Source organism: Chelmon rostratus, chromosome 14, assembly GCF_017976325.1.
Source record: "Chelmon rostratus isolate fCheRos1 chromosome 14, fCheRos1.pri, whole genome shotgun sequence".
NCBI lineage: Eukaryota > Metazoa > Chordata > Actinopteri > Chaetodontiformes > Chaetodontidae > Chelmon > Chelmon rostratus.
The window spans coordinates 19,758,028-19,776,154 of NC_055671.1; the positions used below are offsets into that span (position 1 = coordinate 19,758,028).

The 18,127-nt window shown below is 39.8% G+C and overlaps 2 protein-coding genes across 3 annotated transcripts; one reads left to right on the top strand and one right to left on the bottom strand.

The window, feature by feature from the left end:
• Nucleotides 1-4,231: 4,231 nt before the first annotated feature.
• LOC121617149 lies at nt 4,232-7,412 on the bottom strand. Its single transcript, XM_041952210.1, has 4 exons — nt 6,862-7,412; nt 6,331-6,536; nt 5,915-6,029; nt 4,232-5,232 (listed from the first exon to the last, which is right to left on the bottom strand). Exons 1-4 carry the CDS (start codon nt 7,306-7,308, stop codon nt 5,068-5,070), a joined length of 933 nt encoding a protein of 310 aa, XP_041808144.1. The 5' UTR covers nt 7,309-7,412; the 3' UTR covers nt 4,232-5,067.
• On the top strand, nt 7,408-15,591 carry pgap2 (post-GPI attachment to proteins 2). 2 transcript variants are annotated; one of them, XM_041952211.1, is made up of 6 exons: nt 7,408-7,615; nt 9,122-9,290; nt 9,737-9,986; nt 10,837-10,943; nt 12,487-12,595; nt 12,673-15,591. In XM_041952211.1, exons 1-6 carry the CDS (start codon nt 7,527-7,529, stop codon nt 12,801-12,803), a joined length of 855 nt encoding a protein of 284 aa, XP_041808145.1. In that variant the 5' UTR covers nt 7,408-7,526; the 3' UTR covers nt 12,804-15,591. The 2 variants fall into 2 exon arrangements, with proteins under 2 accessions (XP_041808145.1, XP_041808146.1); XM_041952212.1 differs by lacking the exon at nt 7,408-7,615 and adding an exon at nt 7,733-8,151.
• Nucleotides 15,592-18,127: the final 2,536 nt, after the last annotated feature.

Sequence of the window (18,127 nt, forward strand, 5' to 3'; positions counted from 1 at the left end):
GAATTCATATATTGTTATTATAAAAAACATTAATTACATTTGCTGTAAATAAAATATGATATGACAGTGGTGATAAAAAAACCCTGCACAGCACAGAAGCGTTAGCAGCCAAATGTACTTAAAGCATCATATTTAAAATGACCCTTTGCTGAGTGATATATTGTTATGTAGTAGTCTATTTTATATTATTGATTCCTATTGGTGCATTAACATGTAAACAGCATTTAATGTTGCTGGTCGACTTTGAGCTCCTGTCTGGTTGTTTAATCCTTATCTATGAAGCATATTTTATAAAGTGACAACATGCTTTGTATGTTAAATATTAATATACAAATCCCCACAGCTGTCAGATAAATGTAGTGGAGTAGAAGTGTATGGCAGCATAAAATGGAAGTACGTCAAACATTGCATTCTGCCACGGCTGTCTTCAGAGCGTCCAGCAGTTTGTGTGAGTGAGTAAGACAAACTGATGATGGTTTCACGACAAACGATCAATAATGTGTGCAATGTGTGCTGCGGACTGAACGTGATGAAGTTGCTGATTTTCTCCTGAGTCAGAAATCAATCAGATAATGATGCTGCCACCTGCTGGTCGTCACTGGAGTATTAAAATTCACTGAATAATAAGTGACCCAGGAAACATGTAAACAGACAGTGGTGGAGGAAGTATCAGATCCTTTACTTCAGTAAAAGTACAAATACCACACTGCAAAAGTACTAACAGTAAGGAAAAGCCCTGTATTTGCAACTTTACTTAAGTAAAAGTATGTAAGTATAAAGAGGAAAATGTACTAGTATTAAAAGTAAAAGTACTCATATCCTCTGAAAACTGTTTAACTGAATGCAGCATATTATTGTGAAGATGATTTTAACTTTAATTTTAAAATGCTTGCATTCACATTTCACAATTAAAGAAAGTGTCATAAGGGCAAGTGTAGGATTTATACAGTAAACATGGGACATTTCTCTGGTCCTGTTTTATTTTGTCTTTGTGAATATTAGAAATTGATTTTGAATGTTCTTATGTGTCAGATCTCTCTTACTTCCTTATTAAATATATATTTACACTTTAAGTGTTTCCACATCATCCTAAAGACAGTAAAAACGTATGATTTTTGACATTAGGTTTACCTTAAGGTTTACCTTGTAATCTTAAAAGCAAAGTTTTCCTCTGTGCTTTATTTGCTACAGGTGACAACTGAGAGCAGCTGGAGTCCAGTGCTCAGTCCACACAACAGGGTTGGAAACGTAAATGAACATATTGTTAAGGCCTGGGTTCTAAGCTGGACCCAAAAAGGCAGGAGACGTCAAGGCAGTTAAACAATGTCTTTATTGTCTCACCAGAGACACAGAAAAAAGGTGCACAAAATCAAACAAGAAAGAAATCTCTGCAGGCTGCAGCTGCGGCACCTATCTGAAAAGCACAAAAGCAAAAATGATCAGAAAAGGAAGAACTTTCAGAGAACTTTGACAAAGCCACCTGAACCGGGCACTACCGAATGAGACGGAATTATCTGGCAGAGTAGTGGAGAAAGAGCCGGTCTTTATGGAGAGGTGAATTGGCTGCAGAGTGCCATCAGGTGTGCCCAGCTGCACACAGCCAGAAAGTAGGTCAGCCACGCCCCCCAGCCACAGCCTGCAGTGCTGTAGAGAGAAACAGAGGCCCAGGATGCAGACACCCTCCAAACAAACAGAAGCAAAACAAAACTTAGACCATAACACATATATCACAAATAGATGCACCAAAGATAATTGTAGCTGTTAGTTTCTCAGTATCACCACCACCATCCCCATAACCATCATCATCACTAAGGTCACAATAAACCATAATGATAAAAACAGGGATAAAAACAATGTAAAACTACAGAGAAACAGCAGAGCCTTCACCTGCTGCTGGCTGCTGCACATGCATGCACCCCTCCCTTCTGGCCCAATTAGAAATAATTCACTACCTCTGATACAGCCACAGTACGCTGCAGGAAAGCGTTGACCAGTGACAATTTATAAAATCGACCTTTCAAATGCAATGCAGGAGTGCCGAAGGAAATGTGGTCTAAGGCTGAGTAAAGATTGATTGCTGGGTTGGTAAACTTAGATTATTAAAGTTTGACCTCGAACAATCAGCTGAAAATCTGAAGTGATCAGGAGTTGTCATCAAAAAACAAGCCAGCAGGATTTTTTTGTCAGCCATCGCTTTGGTTGAACTCAGGTTCTGATGGATCCAACTGGCCAACACGTTTATTCTATCTGTGTGATCATTTGTTTCTATTTTGCATATCCTCTCGGAAAACATGCGTGTCAAGAACATGGGTCCAGAGGAGTGCCAAAGGAAGTGTGGTCTAAGGCTGAGGTTGCCACAGAAGCACCTGCGTAAGCACGAAGCGTGTCTGTGTCTGAGCAGTACTTGGAGTGCACATATTTTGAAAATTAATGTGGCACAAAGTGTAAATCAGTGAGACAAATCTGAGACAAGCCTGGAGAAAGACGCATGAATTAAAACACGGACGCATCTGTTCTGGAAAGATGCCATCCCCATCCAAATGTATGCAAAATATTCCGCAAGATGGCTTAACAGAGGTACCCATTTGGCCAGTTTTACTCAGGACAAGGTCGCACCTCCTGGGTGTGGGTGCTATTTACTTACCTGTTGAGATCAGACATCACTTCTCTCAAAATGAACCACGGTGAAGACTTTTAATTTATTTTAGTGTTGTAAGATATTAATTCATTGCTTTTAAACCATTCCCCATCTGACTATGAAGAGACAGTTCAACAGGAGAGGACATCATGAGCATGTTTTTGAAGGTCACTTGAAGCTGAATGATTTGAAAGAGAAAGGACAGGGTTTGGAAAACCAGTACCTCTTCAAGGACAACATCCCAGCTTATCCCCGACCAGAGTTCCATGTGTCTCATCTAAAACACGACACAAACCAAGCTGGATTACGTGGCATCAGGGATGCTCATGGCTTCACAGGGTCTCTGCTGTGGTGGAGTCTGGTTGTGGGACCTGATGAGATCAAGTCAGTTGAGAAGAGGCTCCTGGAGACAACCTACCCAGAACGGACGGAGGAGCAGGCCCAGTCGCAGCAGAGCTTCCTGACGAAGTTTGCCACCTCCCAAGCCTTCAGTGAGACCTCCAGGCTGGGCTCGTACCACTTCACCTTCCCCCTGGAAGAGCTGCTGAAGGCTTACAGCGACCAGGTACTGAGGGTCGGCTTAAGCTCGATCAGAGCTTGTTAGAACAAAGTGTTCAATCGAAAGTGAAAGTAGAGATGTGATGGATATTTTTCTGGGGTTACAAGTTGATCAATACATATTTCATTATAAATGCGTACACAAATTGTTATTATTGTTGTTATATTACTTTCATTATTGCTTTAAACACACAGTTTGGATCAATCATTGACCATCTTTTTTTGATGACTGAGATATCAGCTCTAGGATGGTCTACAGGTACATGTGATGAATGAGTGACACAGACGCAATAAACAGCCTCAGCTGTGCAGAGGTGACTCATGATTTTAGCTGTTATGTTCAAGAACCTGCTGATGAAGCACAATCTGCTAAACTGCAATTTGTCCTCTTTTCCGTCCTTCTTGCTGACAGGTGTAATGAGAGGCGGTACGTACATTTACAGTGTGCCTGTGGAAATAAAGCTGGTGCACGTGCGCCCATTTCTACAATGATTGAGATTTACAAAAGAATCAGCCGCACGCACAGCTTTAGAAATCTGACAAGAAGAAATGTATATTTCTGTCATGACATTTCCAGAGTGGGATGTTTGGCCTAATGTGTGCCTGTGACCTATGACCCCTGTCGGGGATCTTTATCACCACAGTTATTCAGATGTTGTCCGGTGTGTTATAGAGATCAAACACATGATCTTTTTTTTTTCAGGATGCTCCAGGGGCTGTACGGCAGCCTGGACCGGGATTGGCCTCTCATCAGTCTCTTTGTTCATTGTCTCTTCAGTCCACTCATTTATCACTTTGAGGACTCAACATTCACACACTGTCATGTAAGTTGTCACATGGTACAAATATGTAATAGAGAGTTATTTGAATTATTTTAATAACTGCAATGTATTTTTAATAATGTTGAGGTTTGGACTGTTGAACAAAAACATTGTGAAGACGTCACTTTGGGCTGACATGACATTACTCACTATTTTCATCATCTTTACAAACCAAACAAACAATTGATTTATGAAGAAAACATTTTCATTGCAGTACTTTTTCCGCACAATATCTTTATTTTAGTTTTTAACACCATGATATACAACCTTCTACATTTATAATAGTTTTTGCATTTAATTAATAAATGAATAATTAAACAACAAGACAATTGCTGCACCGACACAAAACAGAGTGTATAAATGGCAATAGATCCTAACATAACAAGTATTTAGAGGAAAAATAAAAAAAAATTACAAGCTCTGAAATTTGTAAAAAGAAAAGCAGCGTGTAATTTATTCATTATCATTATTTTTTTATTTGTACTTGTAGGAGCCATTTTAAGATAGCTAATGCAAGACACTAATTGGGCCAGTAGGGGTCAGTATGCTGTGGGGTCATTGTCCTATATAGGTAGGGACCTTCGTCCAGGTAACAGGTGTTGCTGGGCGGAGGAGCAATACGGTTTTGGCCGCTGTGTCATGAGGGGTAACATGCTGTATTATTCAGTCATTTTGTAACAAAGTTCATCGTTTGGAGTTATGTCCAGGAAACGAAACTTAAGGATAAGCAAATAAAATACCACAAAACAAAGAAATAGAAGTCGGACTCAGTATTTTAGGCAATTGTATAAAAAGTTTCTAAAAATATCAGGAAAATTCATCTCTATTTTTGTTTTCTACTGTCTCTGAGTATATGTATGAGGTGTTTTTCGGGAACAAATCTAAAAGTGTTGTTAGAGGAATGTTTTGCAATAAATAAAGTCATTTCTGTAGTACATTCATTTCTAAAATATTAATTCTACCAAATATAGATATTGGTATTGACATCCATCTATTGATCAACTCATTCATTTCTTCAATGCAATGAGTTGCATTTTTCTTTTAATTTAGCTATTCAGCTCTCTCCAGTGGTGACGGATAATCAGGCCACAATTCTTTTACAACCTTTTCAGCAACTGGGAAGTCATCAAATTCCCATGGAGGTATAATTGCAGGCGTTGCTCTACTACAGAACTTGAGGCTCTCTCTCAGTCGGTCAGCATCAAACTTCAGCACCTGGAACAGAAAAAGAACAGAAGAAGATGACGAGCAGAACAACTGCAGGGTCAGTGAAAGAAAGATGTTTCCAGAGTGCAAAAAGGCGGTGAGGTTGTAGGGCTAGATCTTACAGCAGAATTCAGGACTATAAAGGAGATTTCAAAGATAAAAGCTGTTATTTCTTGCTCAAATTCAACAACTACAACTCCCACGAGGCTCTGATAACATGCCTATGCCTAATGGTGCATTCATGTCATGCTGGAGTTATCAATGTTACAAGTTTACGACTTGTGAAATATCTTGTCAACGTCCAAGTCTCAAACTCAACATGAACAAAACAGCAAACACATGACGTGTCAGGGTGACGTAATGTAGCAGGAATGTTCAGACAGGGTGGGACCTCTCTTCTGTTTCAGCAGGAATAAAATACGGAAGTTCAGATGCACTTTTCACCAAACAACAAAACTTTAAAGCCATGGTTCACCTGAGAAAAGGTGCTGAAATGAAAAGAAACTGGCTGGTGAAATGTATCTGAGTCGGAGGATCCGATTCATCATAAAAACCTGAATCTGCAGATCCACCTGGAACATCACGACTAATCTAACTTAAGATATGGAGAGAAAAACTGAGTGATGTTTTCAGTCTTCTGCAAAGACTAAGAAGTGGATGAAAGGGGTGAGAAGAACAGCAGTGAAGTTACCTGTTGGTCCACGTGCAGGGCGACGGCGACATTATCCCAAACATAAAACTGAGGGCGAGACAGCACCACCTCCGCTTCCATCTGCTTCTCCTCATGCCTCAGGACCAAAGTGTATCTGACATCAAACAGAGACAAAAACAAAAGATTTGAACTCTTTCACTCATCTCAGCTGTGACTGTTAGTGTCAGTAATAAATAATAAATAACTAAATGACAAATAAATAACACAGACGGAGAGGACCGAATGCTGTAGACGTTTGCAGGAAGGGATGTCATGACGTTGTCTCTCTATTACTGCCATACAAAGACATATTAAATGTTCGTCCAGACATTTAAACAGTCTCAGATTGTAGTTTCTCAGTAGGACCTGGTCTGTTTACATTTTCCTCAGAAGGTTTTGATGTTTCTACTTCTCACCTGTGTGTCTCACACATGGCCTCTGACCTCCAGATGAAGCAGCCATCTTTGTAAGTGCAGACAGAGTTTGAGTCATCAGTCAGCAAAGGATAGTCTAAGAACAGGTCCTGACTGTCTGGGCTGTGGACCAGCACGGCATACATCACTTCTTGTTTGTACAGGACGGTCTTGAGTACCCGCATGACGGGCTGAGCACCGCAGCAAAACTATAAAAGAATAAAAAAGTTTTGTGATGGAAGACACACTCCTCAGTGTACATAGAAAATTTGTTCATCAAAGTCCCTTCAAATGTCCTGAAAACTTCTCAAGTTATTTTTACAGCATGTTAAAGGAAACGAGAGCTGTGACAGTTAACTGTGTGTTTAAAGCAATAATGAAAGTAATAATAACAATTCGTGTACGTATTTATAATGAAATATGTATCGATCAACTTGTAACCCCTGAAAAATATCCATCACATCTCTACTTTCACTTTCGATTGAACACTTTGTTCTAACGAGCGCTGATCGAGCTTAAGCCGACCCTCAGTACCTGGTCGCTGTAAGCCTTCAGCAGCTCTTCCAGGGGGAAGGTGAAGCGGTACGAGCCCAGCCTGGAGGTCTCACTGAAGGCTTGGGAGGTGGCAAACTTCGTCAGGAAGCTCTGCTGCGACTGGGCCTGCTCCTCCGTCCGTTCTGGGTAGGTTGTCTCCAGGAGCCTCTTCTCAGCTGACTTGATCTCATCAGGTCCCACAACCAGACTCCACCACAGCAGAGACCCTGTGAAGCCATGAGCATCCCTGATGCCACGTAATCCAGCTTGGTTTGTGTCGTGTTTTAGATGAGACACATGGAACTCTGGTCGGGGATAAGCTGGGATGTTGTCCTTGAAGAGGTACTGGTTTTCCAAACCCTGTCCTTTCTCTTTCAAATCATTCAGCTTCAAGTGACCTTCAAAAACATGCTCATGATGTCCTCTCCTGTTGAACTGTCTCTTCATAGTCAGATGAGGAAGGGTTTAAAAGTAATTAATTTGTAAATTAAAAGACTAGAGTTAATTCTTGTCTCTCCTCTGATTATGAGAGAAGTGATGTCTGAACTCAACAGATAACTAAATATAAGCCCCACCCGTGCGACGTCACACTGTGGTACCATAAGTAAAAGTCGATGTGAGACCGCCTCAAATGGACGAAGAAGTTCCTCAGTGGGTGTCAGCGTATGGGGGTGGTGTCTTTCCACAACAATTGTCTGACATATCACACGTTTTGGTTCATGTGTCTTTTTCCGGGATGCAATGAGTGTATCGGGTAAGTGTTGTCATATTACCATGTTGAGCAATATTAATTGTTGCCACTGTGAAGCCGTTGTAATACAGTAGGTGGCTGTAGTGCACCACATGGGTGGAAGAAGAAGAAGAAGCAGCGATGACACACGTTCGTTAGTGACACTTTTATTGTGAAGGTTGCGATAGCCGGAAGTCGTTCGTCTTGTAGTTTTCCTGATGCCGGTGAAACGGGGCAGAGTACACCGCCCGCCCCGGTAGACAATAACGGAACTAACAGTAAAATAAACGAAATGTAAAGTCAGTAAAGTGACGAGAGCAGCTGTTCAGAAGTTGTGCATTTGATGTAAAAACTGTTTAACGATTTAAAAACCACATTTCACCCTAGAGCCGACTGAAGTTCATAGCTAGCATTAGCTAACTATGTTAAGTTACCTGAACAGCTACCGAAGCTAACCTGGAGCCAACAGGATTAGCTCTTTGGGTTTAACACAAACTTAAGGTGGCTTAAATGGCCATGAAGGGGAGCACCTGGTCGAGCAAGCCTGGAGAGCTGTAAAGGTGAGTGTTAAACGATGAATCCTGTTTAAAACTGTTAGCCCGTGGACAGTGACGACAGGTCCTGGGAAATACACTAACGTCACTTGACTGCATCACCTGTACAGGTAAACACACACGTGGCCAAAAATCGCTGTTGGTATAACAGTGTAGACGAACGGGAGCAGCACACCAAACTCCGTTGATATTCCTGAACGTTTAAGAAGTTCTCGTTTTGCAACAGAGATTAATGCTGATTTATAGATGATGCTTGAGTCTTTTGAACTGATCTACTGTTCGGTATACATATAATCTGTGCAGTAGTAGTAACTAGATTACATTTATGACTGAACTGTACTCCATGTGTATGATGGATCAGTTCTTTAGACAGTCTGTAAACAACCTATTCAGCCTATTGTCTCACTGAGATAAAGTACTTTAATGGATAATTGTTCAATTGTTAACATAAGCCTTTTGTACTCATACTGTTTGCCAACATTCACGTTGACATTTCGAGAAGCAGACTGATATATTTGCAGCTGCAGTGTGTGTAGAAATGCTCAGGTTTGAGGTGTCCATTACAGAGTTTGTCCACCAGAGAGCAAGTTGATTTTTCAGCTGTAAGATATCCCACTCAGTATGGATCTTGATCATGATTCTTAAGAAAAAACAAATCTGTATGACGTTTGTTTGTTTGTGTTATGGATGAACAGCTACAACTAACAATGATCTTCATTGACGACTCATCTGCAGATTATTTTCTCGATTGATCAATTATTTGTTTTGGTCTGTAAAACATCAGAGAACAGTGACACATGGTAGCGCTATTTCCTGACATTTAATATAGTAAGAAGTGAATTTATTAATCAAAGAAGTGCTGACTGATGATGGAATTTGGAAGAGATTTGGAAGAATTGTTGGCTCAGGAGGTAGGGATGGTTGTCCATCAATCCCAGGTTTGGCAGTTCAATCCTGTGCTGTTGTGGTTTTTCAGGATGCTCCAGGGGCCGTACAGCAGCTTGGACCGGGACCGGCCCCTCATCCGGCTCCCTTTCACCAGCTTCACTGTGGGAACGGTTCTGCTTCCTCTGACCGGCCTCATCGCCTGTCTCTTCACTTCACTCATTTATCACTTTGAGGACTCAACATTCACACACTGTCATGTAAGTTGTCAGATGGTTAAAAAAACACTGATGGGAAAATCTGCACAGAGAACTGAACTGTAACTGTTTAATTGAAAGCTGCTGCGTCCCTTTGTTTGTTTTGACAACATGATGGAAATCAGACTTTTTTTTGTCAGTTTCGTGTATTAATATGAGGAAGGTTACAGTCTCCTCGTCGCTCCACACATATCTGATGTTTATCTTTTCCACTTATAAAAACAGAGATGGTAAACTTTTTTTAGAGGATTTTAAAGTCTTGTTGGAGGCGCAGTATGATTTCAGTTTGAATCAGCATGTGAGACTTTTACAATGGAATTATCGCCAAACTGTATATGAGATGAGGAATTAATAAAGAAAAACTGACATTAATTCTCTGAGGAGATCTGTCTTTCTTGTTAGAGGAGTTGAAATAAGCCTCTGTGTGTGGTTTTTTTGTTGTTAACCAGGTGTCAAACTACCTGCCATCCATCAGCTCGGCCATCAGCCGTGTACCAGAGCGCTACATCTGGCGCTGCTGCATTGGCCTGCACTCAGCACCGCGCTACCTGATTGCAGTCACCTACTTCAACTTCTACCGCAGCCGCTTCGCTAAGAGGCTGCTGGAGCTGTTGCTAAGCGTGCTGGTTCTCCTCTGCAGCTTAGCCGAAAACACCGGCCTGCTGCTGCTCACATATGTGGCATCCACCGAAACCTACAGTGAGTAAAACCAGTGTATATAACTGTTTATAAAGTTCTAGCTATGTAATTAATGTTTAATCATCACTGCAGAGAAAAGCAGACGTAAGAGTTTATTACTGAATGTATTTACTGTCAGAAAGCAGTGGTGACAGAAGTATTCAGGTCCTTTACTTCAGTCCTTTACTGTCACAAGTACTAATACCACACTGTAAAAATATCTGTTAAAAGTATTCTGCATTGAAAATGTTACTTCAGTAAAATTATGTAGTATAATCAGGAAAATACTAAGTATTAAAAGTACCTAACACAGACTGTGACTGATGTACTATTATATATGATATCATTAAATTATTATTACTGATGCATTAATGTAAAAGCAGGATTTTACAGTTGTAGTTGGTTGAGGTGGAGCTCAATGTTAATTATTAAGTGTAGGACGGCAGCTAATGATTCTTTTTATTATGGAATAAGCTGCTAATTATTTTCTCCATTAATCAGTTGATTGGTATATACAAATTTGGAAAATAGTGAGAAATGTCGTCACAATTAACCAGAGCCCAAAGCGACACCTTCACAATGTTTCTTATGACTTAAATGATTTTCTAAATAGTTGGCAATGACTTTTCTGTCAGTCGAGTAATTGATTAATTGACTAATTGTCTCAGCTGTACTAGTGTAAACTGCTGGGTAGTGTACTTTATAACAAAACAAATTTAGAAACATTTCATATGTTCATAAAAATGGAATTTTGCTAAGGTAACTTCTAACTAAAGCTGACAGATAAATGTTAGTGAAGTGCAAAGTACAATACAGGGGTTCATATTAAATGAGTGTTTATGAAGTGTTAATGACTTGTTTTTCTCTGCAGATGTTCATAAAAACGGTTTTGTGGTGTTCATATCGAGCTCGCTGCTGCACATGCTCATTACGTGCAGACTGTGGCACGTGATCAGGAGACACTATGTTAACCCAGAGGTAAACAAAGCTTTATCCTCTCTCTGAGCTGTCTGTCTTCACCTCACTGTCTCTCTCCAGTGAAATCTGTCATTTGTATAATTAACTAATGAATCATTCTTTCATTTTGCTTTATATTGAGCTATTTTTAATTGTTTTTTGATGGCGCATGACATTTCTACAACGTGAACATTTTTTAACAGTTTATTTTTTAATCTGGAAGTGATGAAAGCTGCTACTCACTGTCTAAAAACTATAACATGAATACTTTATTAATGTTAATATTCTCAGATAATCTGCAGCCGCTGTATCAGCCATCACATCAACCATTAGTGTTTTCACCTGCAGGGGGTGCTGCAGGGCCACCATTAACAGAGCAGGTTTCTGCTAATCCAGATTTATTCAGGCAGGTGTGACTCTACTGGTCCTTGAGGACTTTAAATGAGTGCTTGAGGACATTATAAAGGCACCTTATAATTATGAAGGTGCTTTAGGGGGTTGTAGGTTCCATAAGGAAGCTCTACGTGTTGATAGTTTGACCCTAGTGGTCTCTGAGTAGGATTTCGAGAGGATTCCTTTCATAGGTTCAGTTGCGGCAGTTCGAAGAGTGATTGTAGCAGTTTTTACTTGTCTGAAACTTTACTTTGAAAAGATTTTGGGGCCCTTGAAGATCATGGATTGTGTGGGTCTTGAGGTTTTGGTGCCCTTCTTGAGGTTCTGGTGGACCCAGAAGAGCGTAAATGGTGTTGAAATGATTCTAGGAGTGCTTGAAATTACGTTGGGTATGCTTGAAGTGTTGCTTGGTGCCTTAGAGGTTATTAAGGAGGATATAAGTATCCTTTGCAAAGTTCTGATTGTCCCTGAGGTGGTTCTAGGAGCGCTCATGGAGGTTTTTAGGGGTCTTTGGGAGATTTTGTCATACTTGAAGTGACCAAAGAGTTCTCAAGGAAGTGTTGCGGTGCTTGAGGAGGATTTTGGTTTTTGAGGAGGTTGTCGAGGCTGAAATTAGGTGATTGTGGTCTTTGAACTGTATTAATAGTACTTGAAGAAGTCCAGGGACTGCTATAGGAAGAGTATGAGGTGAAACTGCAGTTTGGGCACTCCCAGCCGAACAGGAAATTGATGAATAAGTTCCAAATTTAACTTCTGTCTTAACTTTATTTTGGTGCTTCCCTGTTTCGATATCAGCAGAGCAAATGTGTCACTCAGTGACGGCAACATCTTAACCACAACTCTATATGGTCGCTCACATCATGTGACTGCTGAGCTTCCAGGAAACCTTCACCAGCTGATTCAATGAGAACCGCCTCTTATCATTAATATTTTATATTGTCAGGGTTCCCACACATTAATGGAGAATGAAAATAATTGTGCATTGCAACAGTAAAATGTTTAATATCTAAAGACATCATGACTTAACTGAAAACATTTAAAGAATGTTTGTAAAGAAACACATAAAACCCTGCTTGCTATGAAGAAGAAAGGTTTCTGGCTTCTTTCATCTGTGCTAGTTTTCTATAAATCAAACACATTTAAATTCTCTCTCTCTTTGTGTCTGTCTCAGGAAATGACATCATATCGCTGGAAGGTACGTCTCTTCCTGTTTAACGTCAGCTGTTGTCTGGCTGCTGCTTACTTCTTCAGACGCCACAACAAGTACTGTGAAGCAGGAGGTGAGTATCAGAGTATTGCTGTGTAGTTTACAGGATGATTATCCTCATTATTCACTTCCTGTCTCTCTGTCCTCCAGTCTACACCCTCTTTGCCTTCTTTGAATACCTGGTGGTCTTCTCCAACATGGCCTTCCACATGACGGCCTTCTGGGACTTTGGGAGCAAAGAGGTGATCGTGGCCACGCCACCTGAAGACAAGCGATACTGAGCATGAGCCTCATGTGTTGACTCTGTTTAAAAAAAAGGTGAAAAGAAACCCACCAATGGGAGACAAGGAAGCTCAAACTTTGTGACACCTGTGAACACATGAAGGCATCATGCAGCCTCATGAACGTTATGTGAGAACTGATACTGATGCCTTTGTCAGCACTGCAGGTGAGATAAAGCTTTTTATCATTCCAACAACACCTGTGATCTTAGAACTGCCCGTGAAGCAGCTTCATGACGTTTGGACCGACAGCCTCGTCACGTTCTGCAGCAGCAGAAAGTTTCATACAAGTGGGGTTTTTTCAAAACTCAATTTTTGCAGCAGTGGGACAACAGATTTCACCCAGACCTGCAGAGTACAAGTTTTCTACAAGAAGCGTCTTAAAGATTAAAGAAAATACCTCTCAAAAGCAGTATTGTTTAATGTTATCTGACCACAGCAGCCGTGTAAAAGTCATAAAATTGTCAGATTATTTATTGTCAAGTAGGTTTTCGCATACAAGGAATTTGCCTTGTTGTGGTGGTGCTGAACAGAAAATATAGTAAGAGAAAAGAAAAAAATCTGCAAATTTAGAATCTTATATATAAAATGGAAATTTACAGTAAAAATGTGTAACATGTGTGTTTGGAAATTAAGGGAGCTGTGCAGCTTTTAAAATATATTAAAGAATATGAAATATCTTCGGGGGCGGTTGGCAAGTCCGTCTCACCCGAAGAACACATTTCCACCGTCATTCGGTATCTATCATCATATCGGCCAACCCTGGATCAGAGAATAGGAAAAAGGGACCAACAACCAACCAACCTTTGGTGCCAACACTTATTGTTATTGTATTTAGAGTCTCAGCCAGTTTGTGGTGCTTGTCCCGAGATGGGCCTTAAAATCACACATAACAACAATAAAATCTGTACAGAACAGCACAAAACACTAAACTGAAGCAGAAAAACGGAGAAAACAGAACATCCAAACTCCACCTCACAGCCCCTCTAAACCTCACTGAGTAACATTTCATGTCTCGTTTGTTTCAGCTGTGTACAAATGAAGAGTAAAAATATGTGTATTATACTGTATACTACTTGGTTGGGAGCCAGGCTAGTTGTTTCCCCCTGTTTCCAGTCTTTATGCTAAGCTAACGGTCTGCTGCCTGTCCAGACAGAGTGGTATCAACCTGAACATCTAGAAAGAGAAGAGAAATTCACTAAATGTTTAAACTGTATGAGCCCTAACCTTAAAGCTTTTGTCATTATTTAAGATTTGGGGTTTGGAAGGTTTTGGAGATGAGACTAAATCAAAACTGTGGTTTAACTGTTTAACCAGCAGCTGATCTGTTTCAGTTCCGCCTCAGGTTTTTATTTTTTCTCTCCAGGCAGTGAAATCTGAAACCTCTCCAGCTTCAGTGATCATCTCAGAGCCTCAGCTCACATAGATGCTGTTCATCCTCCCGTTTAAACAGTTGGTGATGAGCAGCAGCATCATGAAGCTGTGTCACAGACAGACGAGGTTATTTACTCTGTCAGCCTCTTACTCATCAACACTAAACTGGACTCACATGTTCGCTGCTCATTGCTGGCTTCCTGACAGGACAGCCGGTTTTTAACAGCAGTGTTTGTTTATGCAGACTTTTTCTTCAGGTTTACAGCACTAAACCTTTCACTGAATACTTAACCAGTAGTCAGGCCGCAACTAAAACCACCAGTTGGTGCTGTTAGCAGTAACTAGTCCTGGATACGATTAACAGGAGTTATTGTGTAAAACACAGGTTTTACATACAGTACATGTATTTATGTAGAGTTCCCAGTACAATCATTCAGGTGTGGGTCCACAGAGATTCCCAATGCACAATATTACATAATTTATTTTACGAGCAGTAGATCAGAGTTCATTTCATCAACAAAACCTGTGATGAAAAATATGCACTGATTATTTTTTTCATGTTGAAAATGAGGCCCAACTAAACACAAGCATATCTTTGGAAAGGAGAACTATAAAGAAATGTTTGGCATTTTTCATAACAAATAAAGCTAAATGATAATATGAAAGATGGACAAATTAACAATTAAACTGATGACACTGATGATCACACACTGTTGCTCCTGATTGGTCTGACAGTTTCCTCCACCGGCCAATAATACAGCTTGTTCAGAAGTGGATTGTGGATGTGTTGGACCTGCTGCTGTTACTTTTACATTCAGTCATGTTGTCTCTGTCAGTAAAGTTTTCTGATAATTTATGGACTAAATTTATCAACAATCCACTGAGCATTTAAAAGGAAGCAGAAAAAAACAGCTGAGACATGAAAATACACAGGCAGCACAACCACGTTTAATAAAAGCCAACGCCGCATTGGATGTAACTTTAAATTTAGCTGTTAGCCATGTATTTTGAGTTGTCAGAAGGAACGAGTCAGTTCGGGATTAATGTCAAAAATCTAAATCTTCCTCTAGATGTTCACAAAGAAATATCACAATGTTATCTGATGTTTGCGCTTCTCTCAACATAAACAGTCAACGGTGTTTTAGTGAAAAAGCTACTCTGCAGTGCAGAGAACAGCTAGCTGTGCTAATGCTAATGCTAAGTGAGCACTCACAAGAGAGAGCGGTTCTGTTCGGAGTTTGGATGTGATCACGGTAACCATGGTGACTGACAAAGATGGCTGCAACTGTACCCTCTGAAAGCTTAGAAGACACAAATGGGACTGAAATTTCTTTTTTGACTTGACTTTTGTTGACTAAAACTAGCAAAACCAAAAAAAAAAAAAACTAAATTTATTTTAGCTAATAAACACTGCCACCAAAAGACTAAAACTAAATCAAAATCAGCAGTGGTGGAAGACAATCTTAGATTTTTTCCTTAACTTAGCACTGTAGAAATACAAGTAAAAATCCTGCATTCAAATTTACTAGTAGTAAAAGTACAGTTACAGCAGTAGCATTATAATATGCTTAAAGTACCAAAAATAAAAGTACCCTTGTATATAACGGCCTTTTTCAGAATAACGCACATTAGTGATAATTCTTTATAATTAAATAATAATTAGAACAATAATCCCTTTAGTGTTGCAGCTGGTAAAGGTGAAGCTCATTTATTTATGCTGCTGCTTTACGCTCACCAAGGAATCAATAGTCGTAGTTTATCTTATAATAATACGTCATCATTTATTTGTTTGATTATAATTTGTATCACTAATCTGACTTAAGTTGTCAGATAAATGTAGTCGTTTAAAAAGTACAATATTTGTCTCTGAACTGCAGTTAAGTAAAAGTATGAAGAGGCGTATATTGGAAATTCTCAAGTATAATTAAAATCGTCAGTCTCTTTCATCTGAGTTTGTGGTAAAGTTCAGCTCAAAGCACAGTAGGTATTAGCACATGCTAACCTTAGCATGTTACCATCCATATGGCTCAGATATTAACATGCTAACAGCTACCATGTTAACATTCTAACGGTTAGCAAGTAACATTTGGTGTGTTAGCATGTGTGCAGTTAACATGCTAACATTCTGCCACAATGTCCTGATCCAGAGTCGGTGAATACAAGCAAATGGAATATATAAAATTTGTACTTTGCAGGTGACACCTGGCTGCTGTTCAGGTGTTCACGTTTGATGCTGTTTCAGCACTTGATAATAAAAAACAACAACTGCATTGTCTTTTCCTCCTCTTTCAACTGTTTCAGCCATGTTTTTGTGTTTGTAGGTATAATTAAGAAAATGTATAGGATATAGTAAAGACTGTATTTCCTGTCTGTCCGTCCTGATGTTGGGTCCCTCCTCGGCTCTTTATGAGCTTTCTTCAGTTTTCCCCTGTTTCTTTATCTGATCTGAGGCTCTAAAGACAGGGTGCTGAACAGATTGTAAAGTCCCCGAAGGCTAATTTGTTACTTGTTAAATTGGGCTAAAAAAATTGACTTGACAGGGACAGTGAACCACTGCAAAACAAGGCATAAATGCTTTGCCAGACACATTCTGCTCAGTACCAGCCTGCAAATGTGGTTGTGCTCTCTTTAAATTTACAAACTAACATTGCAGAAATTTAAAAAATCATCAGATAATTTATGATAACGCTATATCACCTAATCATTTCACCTGTGCTTGTGTAAACTTTTGGGCTGTTTAATTCAAAAGTAGATATCATATTGTCTTTATTAGTTTTTAAAGTAGCTTGTAACTAAAACTGTCAGATAACAGATAAATGTAGTGAAGTCAGAAGCACAATATTTCCCTCCGAGATATAGTAGAGTAGAAGTAGAAAGTGGCATTAAGTGGGAATACTCAAATTTCATACTTCAAATGTGTACTTTTGTACTGTACTTGAGTAAATGTACTTAGTTACATTCCACCACTGCGGTTAAATTAATGAAATATTCAAAATTTCTTATTTAAAGAAATCCTGGTAAAATGTGAAGAACAACACCTCCAGACGTTTTATTGCGAATGTGTAAATCCGGACAGAACTCGGCTGCGGAGCCATCGTGTTTTAACAAAGACAACAACAGAAAGACAGAGAGCCTCAGAAAAGTCTCGGCAGGAGACGAGGGACAGGAAGAGGAAGTGGCTCCTGCCTCTGAGGAGACGCTCCGGACACAAAAACGACATCCTGAAACACTGACTTAACAAAGTCAAACTACACAAACTTCTTTAACCAAATCTGGTCTTCAGTCCAGTTTAGAGGGAAAATCTTGCAGTTTTACTGAATACATTTTTCTGACTGGAGTGACAGGTTAGCTTTAAGAGTCACTCTTTGCGCTGAGCTTTAGATAATACAGATAGATGACTGTCACGGCCGCTAATTTACCACCTCCTCCACCCAAGTGATGAGCTGATCAGCAGAAAATTAATCAACTGTTTTGATAATTGCTACAAAAATACCAAACATCCACTGGCTACAGCTTCAGTTTCGGTTCTAAATGTGAATTAATTTATAACCTGAATATCTTTGGGGCGTTTTGACTGTTGGTCTGACAAGGCGCTGTTTTTGTCTTCAGACGATACTGAACACTGAACCTTTCGTGCCATTGAGAAGGCCTGCGAGCGGTAAGATGAGGTCCTTTATTAATATGTCCCCAGCTGTATGATTTGATTACATTATCTGACACCAGTAGAGTCCTTTCATCGTTTGGGGAAGTTGTTTGTCTGCAGGTCATTTATTAAACGCACTTCCCCCCCGTTCATTTTCCTTAGCAACGAAACAGCGTCACACAACAACAGTACAGAGACATTCAAACGTCCTGAATATTATCTACAGCTAACGGATGGATTTTGATTAAACGTGGTTCAGACATTCATGTTCCCCTCAGCATGAATTATGATAACTTTGGTTATCCTC

Coding starts and splice junctions, on each gene's coding strand:
- LOC121617149 (XM_041952210.1), bottom strand. CDS start 7,308: ATGAAGAGACAGTTCAACAGGAGAGGACATCATGAGCATGTTTTTGAA. Junction 6,030..6,330: donor GCCATGTGTGAGACACACAG/GTGAGAAGTAGA, acceptor GTTTGATGTCAG/ATACACTTTGGTCCTGAGGC. Junction 5,233..5,914: donor CCCTGCACGTGGACCAACAG/GTAACTTCACTG, acceptor TTTCTGTTCCAG/GTGCTGAAGTTTGATGCTGA.
- pgap2 (XM_041952211.1), top strand. CDS start 7,527: ATGGGGGTGGTGTCTTTCCACAACAATTGTCTGACATATCACACGTTT. Junction 7,616..9,121: donor GGATGCAATGAGTGTATCGG/GTAAGTGTTGTC, acceptor GTGGTTTTTCAG/GATGCTCCAGGGGCCGTACA. Junction 9,987..10,836: donor GGCATCCACCGAAACCTACA/GTGAGTAAAACC, acceptor TTTTCTCTGCAG/ATGTTCATAAAAACGGTTTT.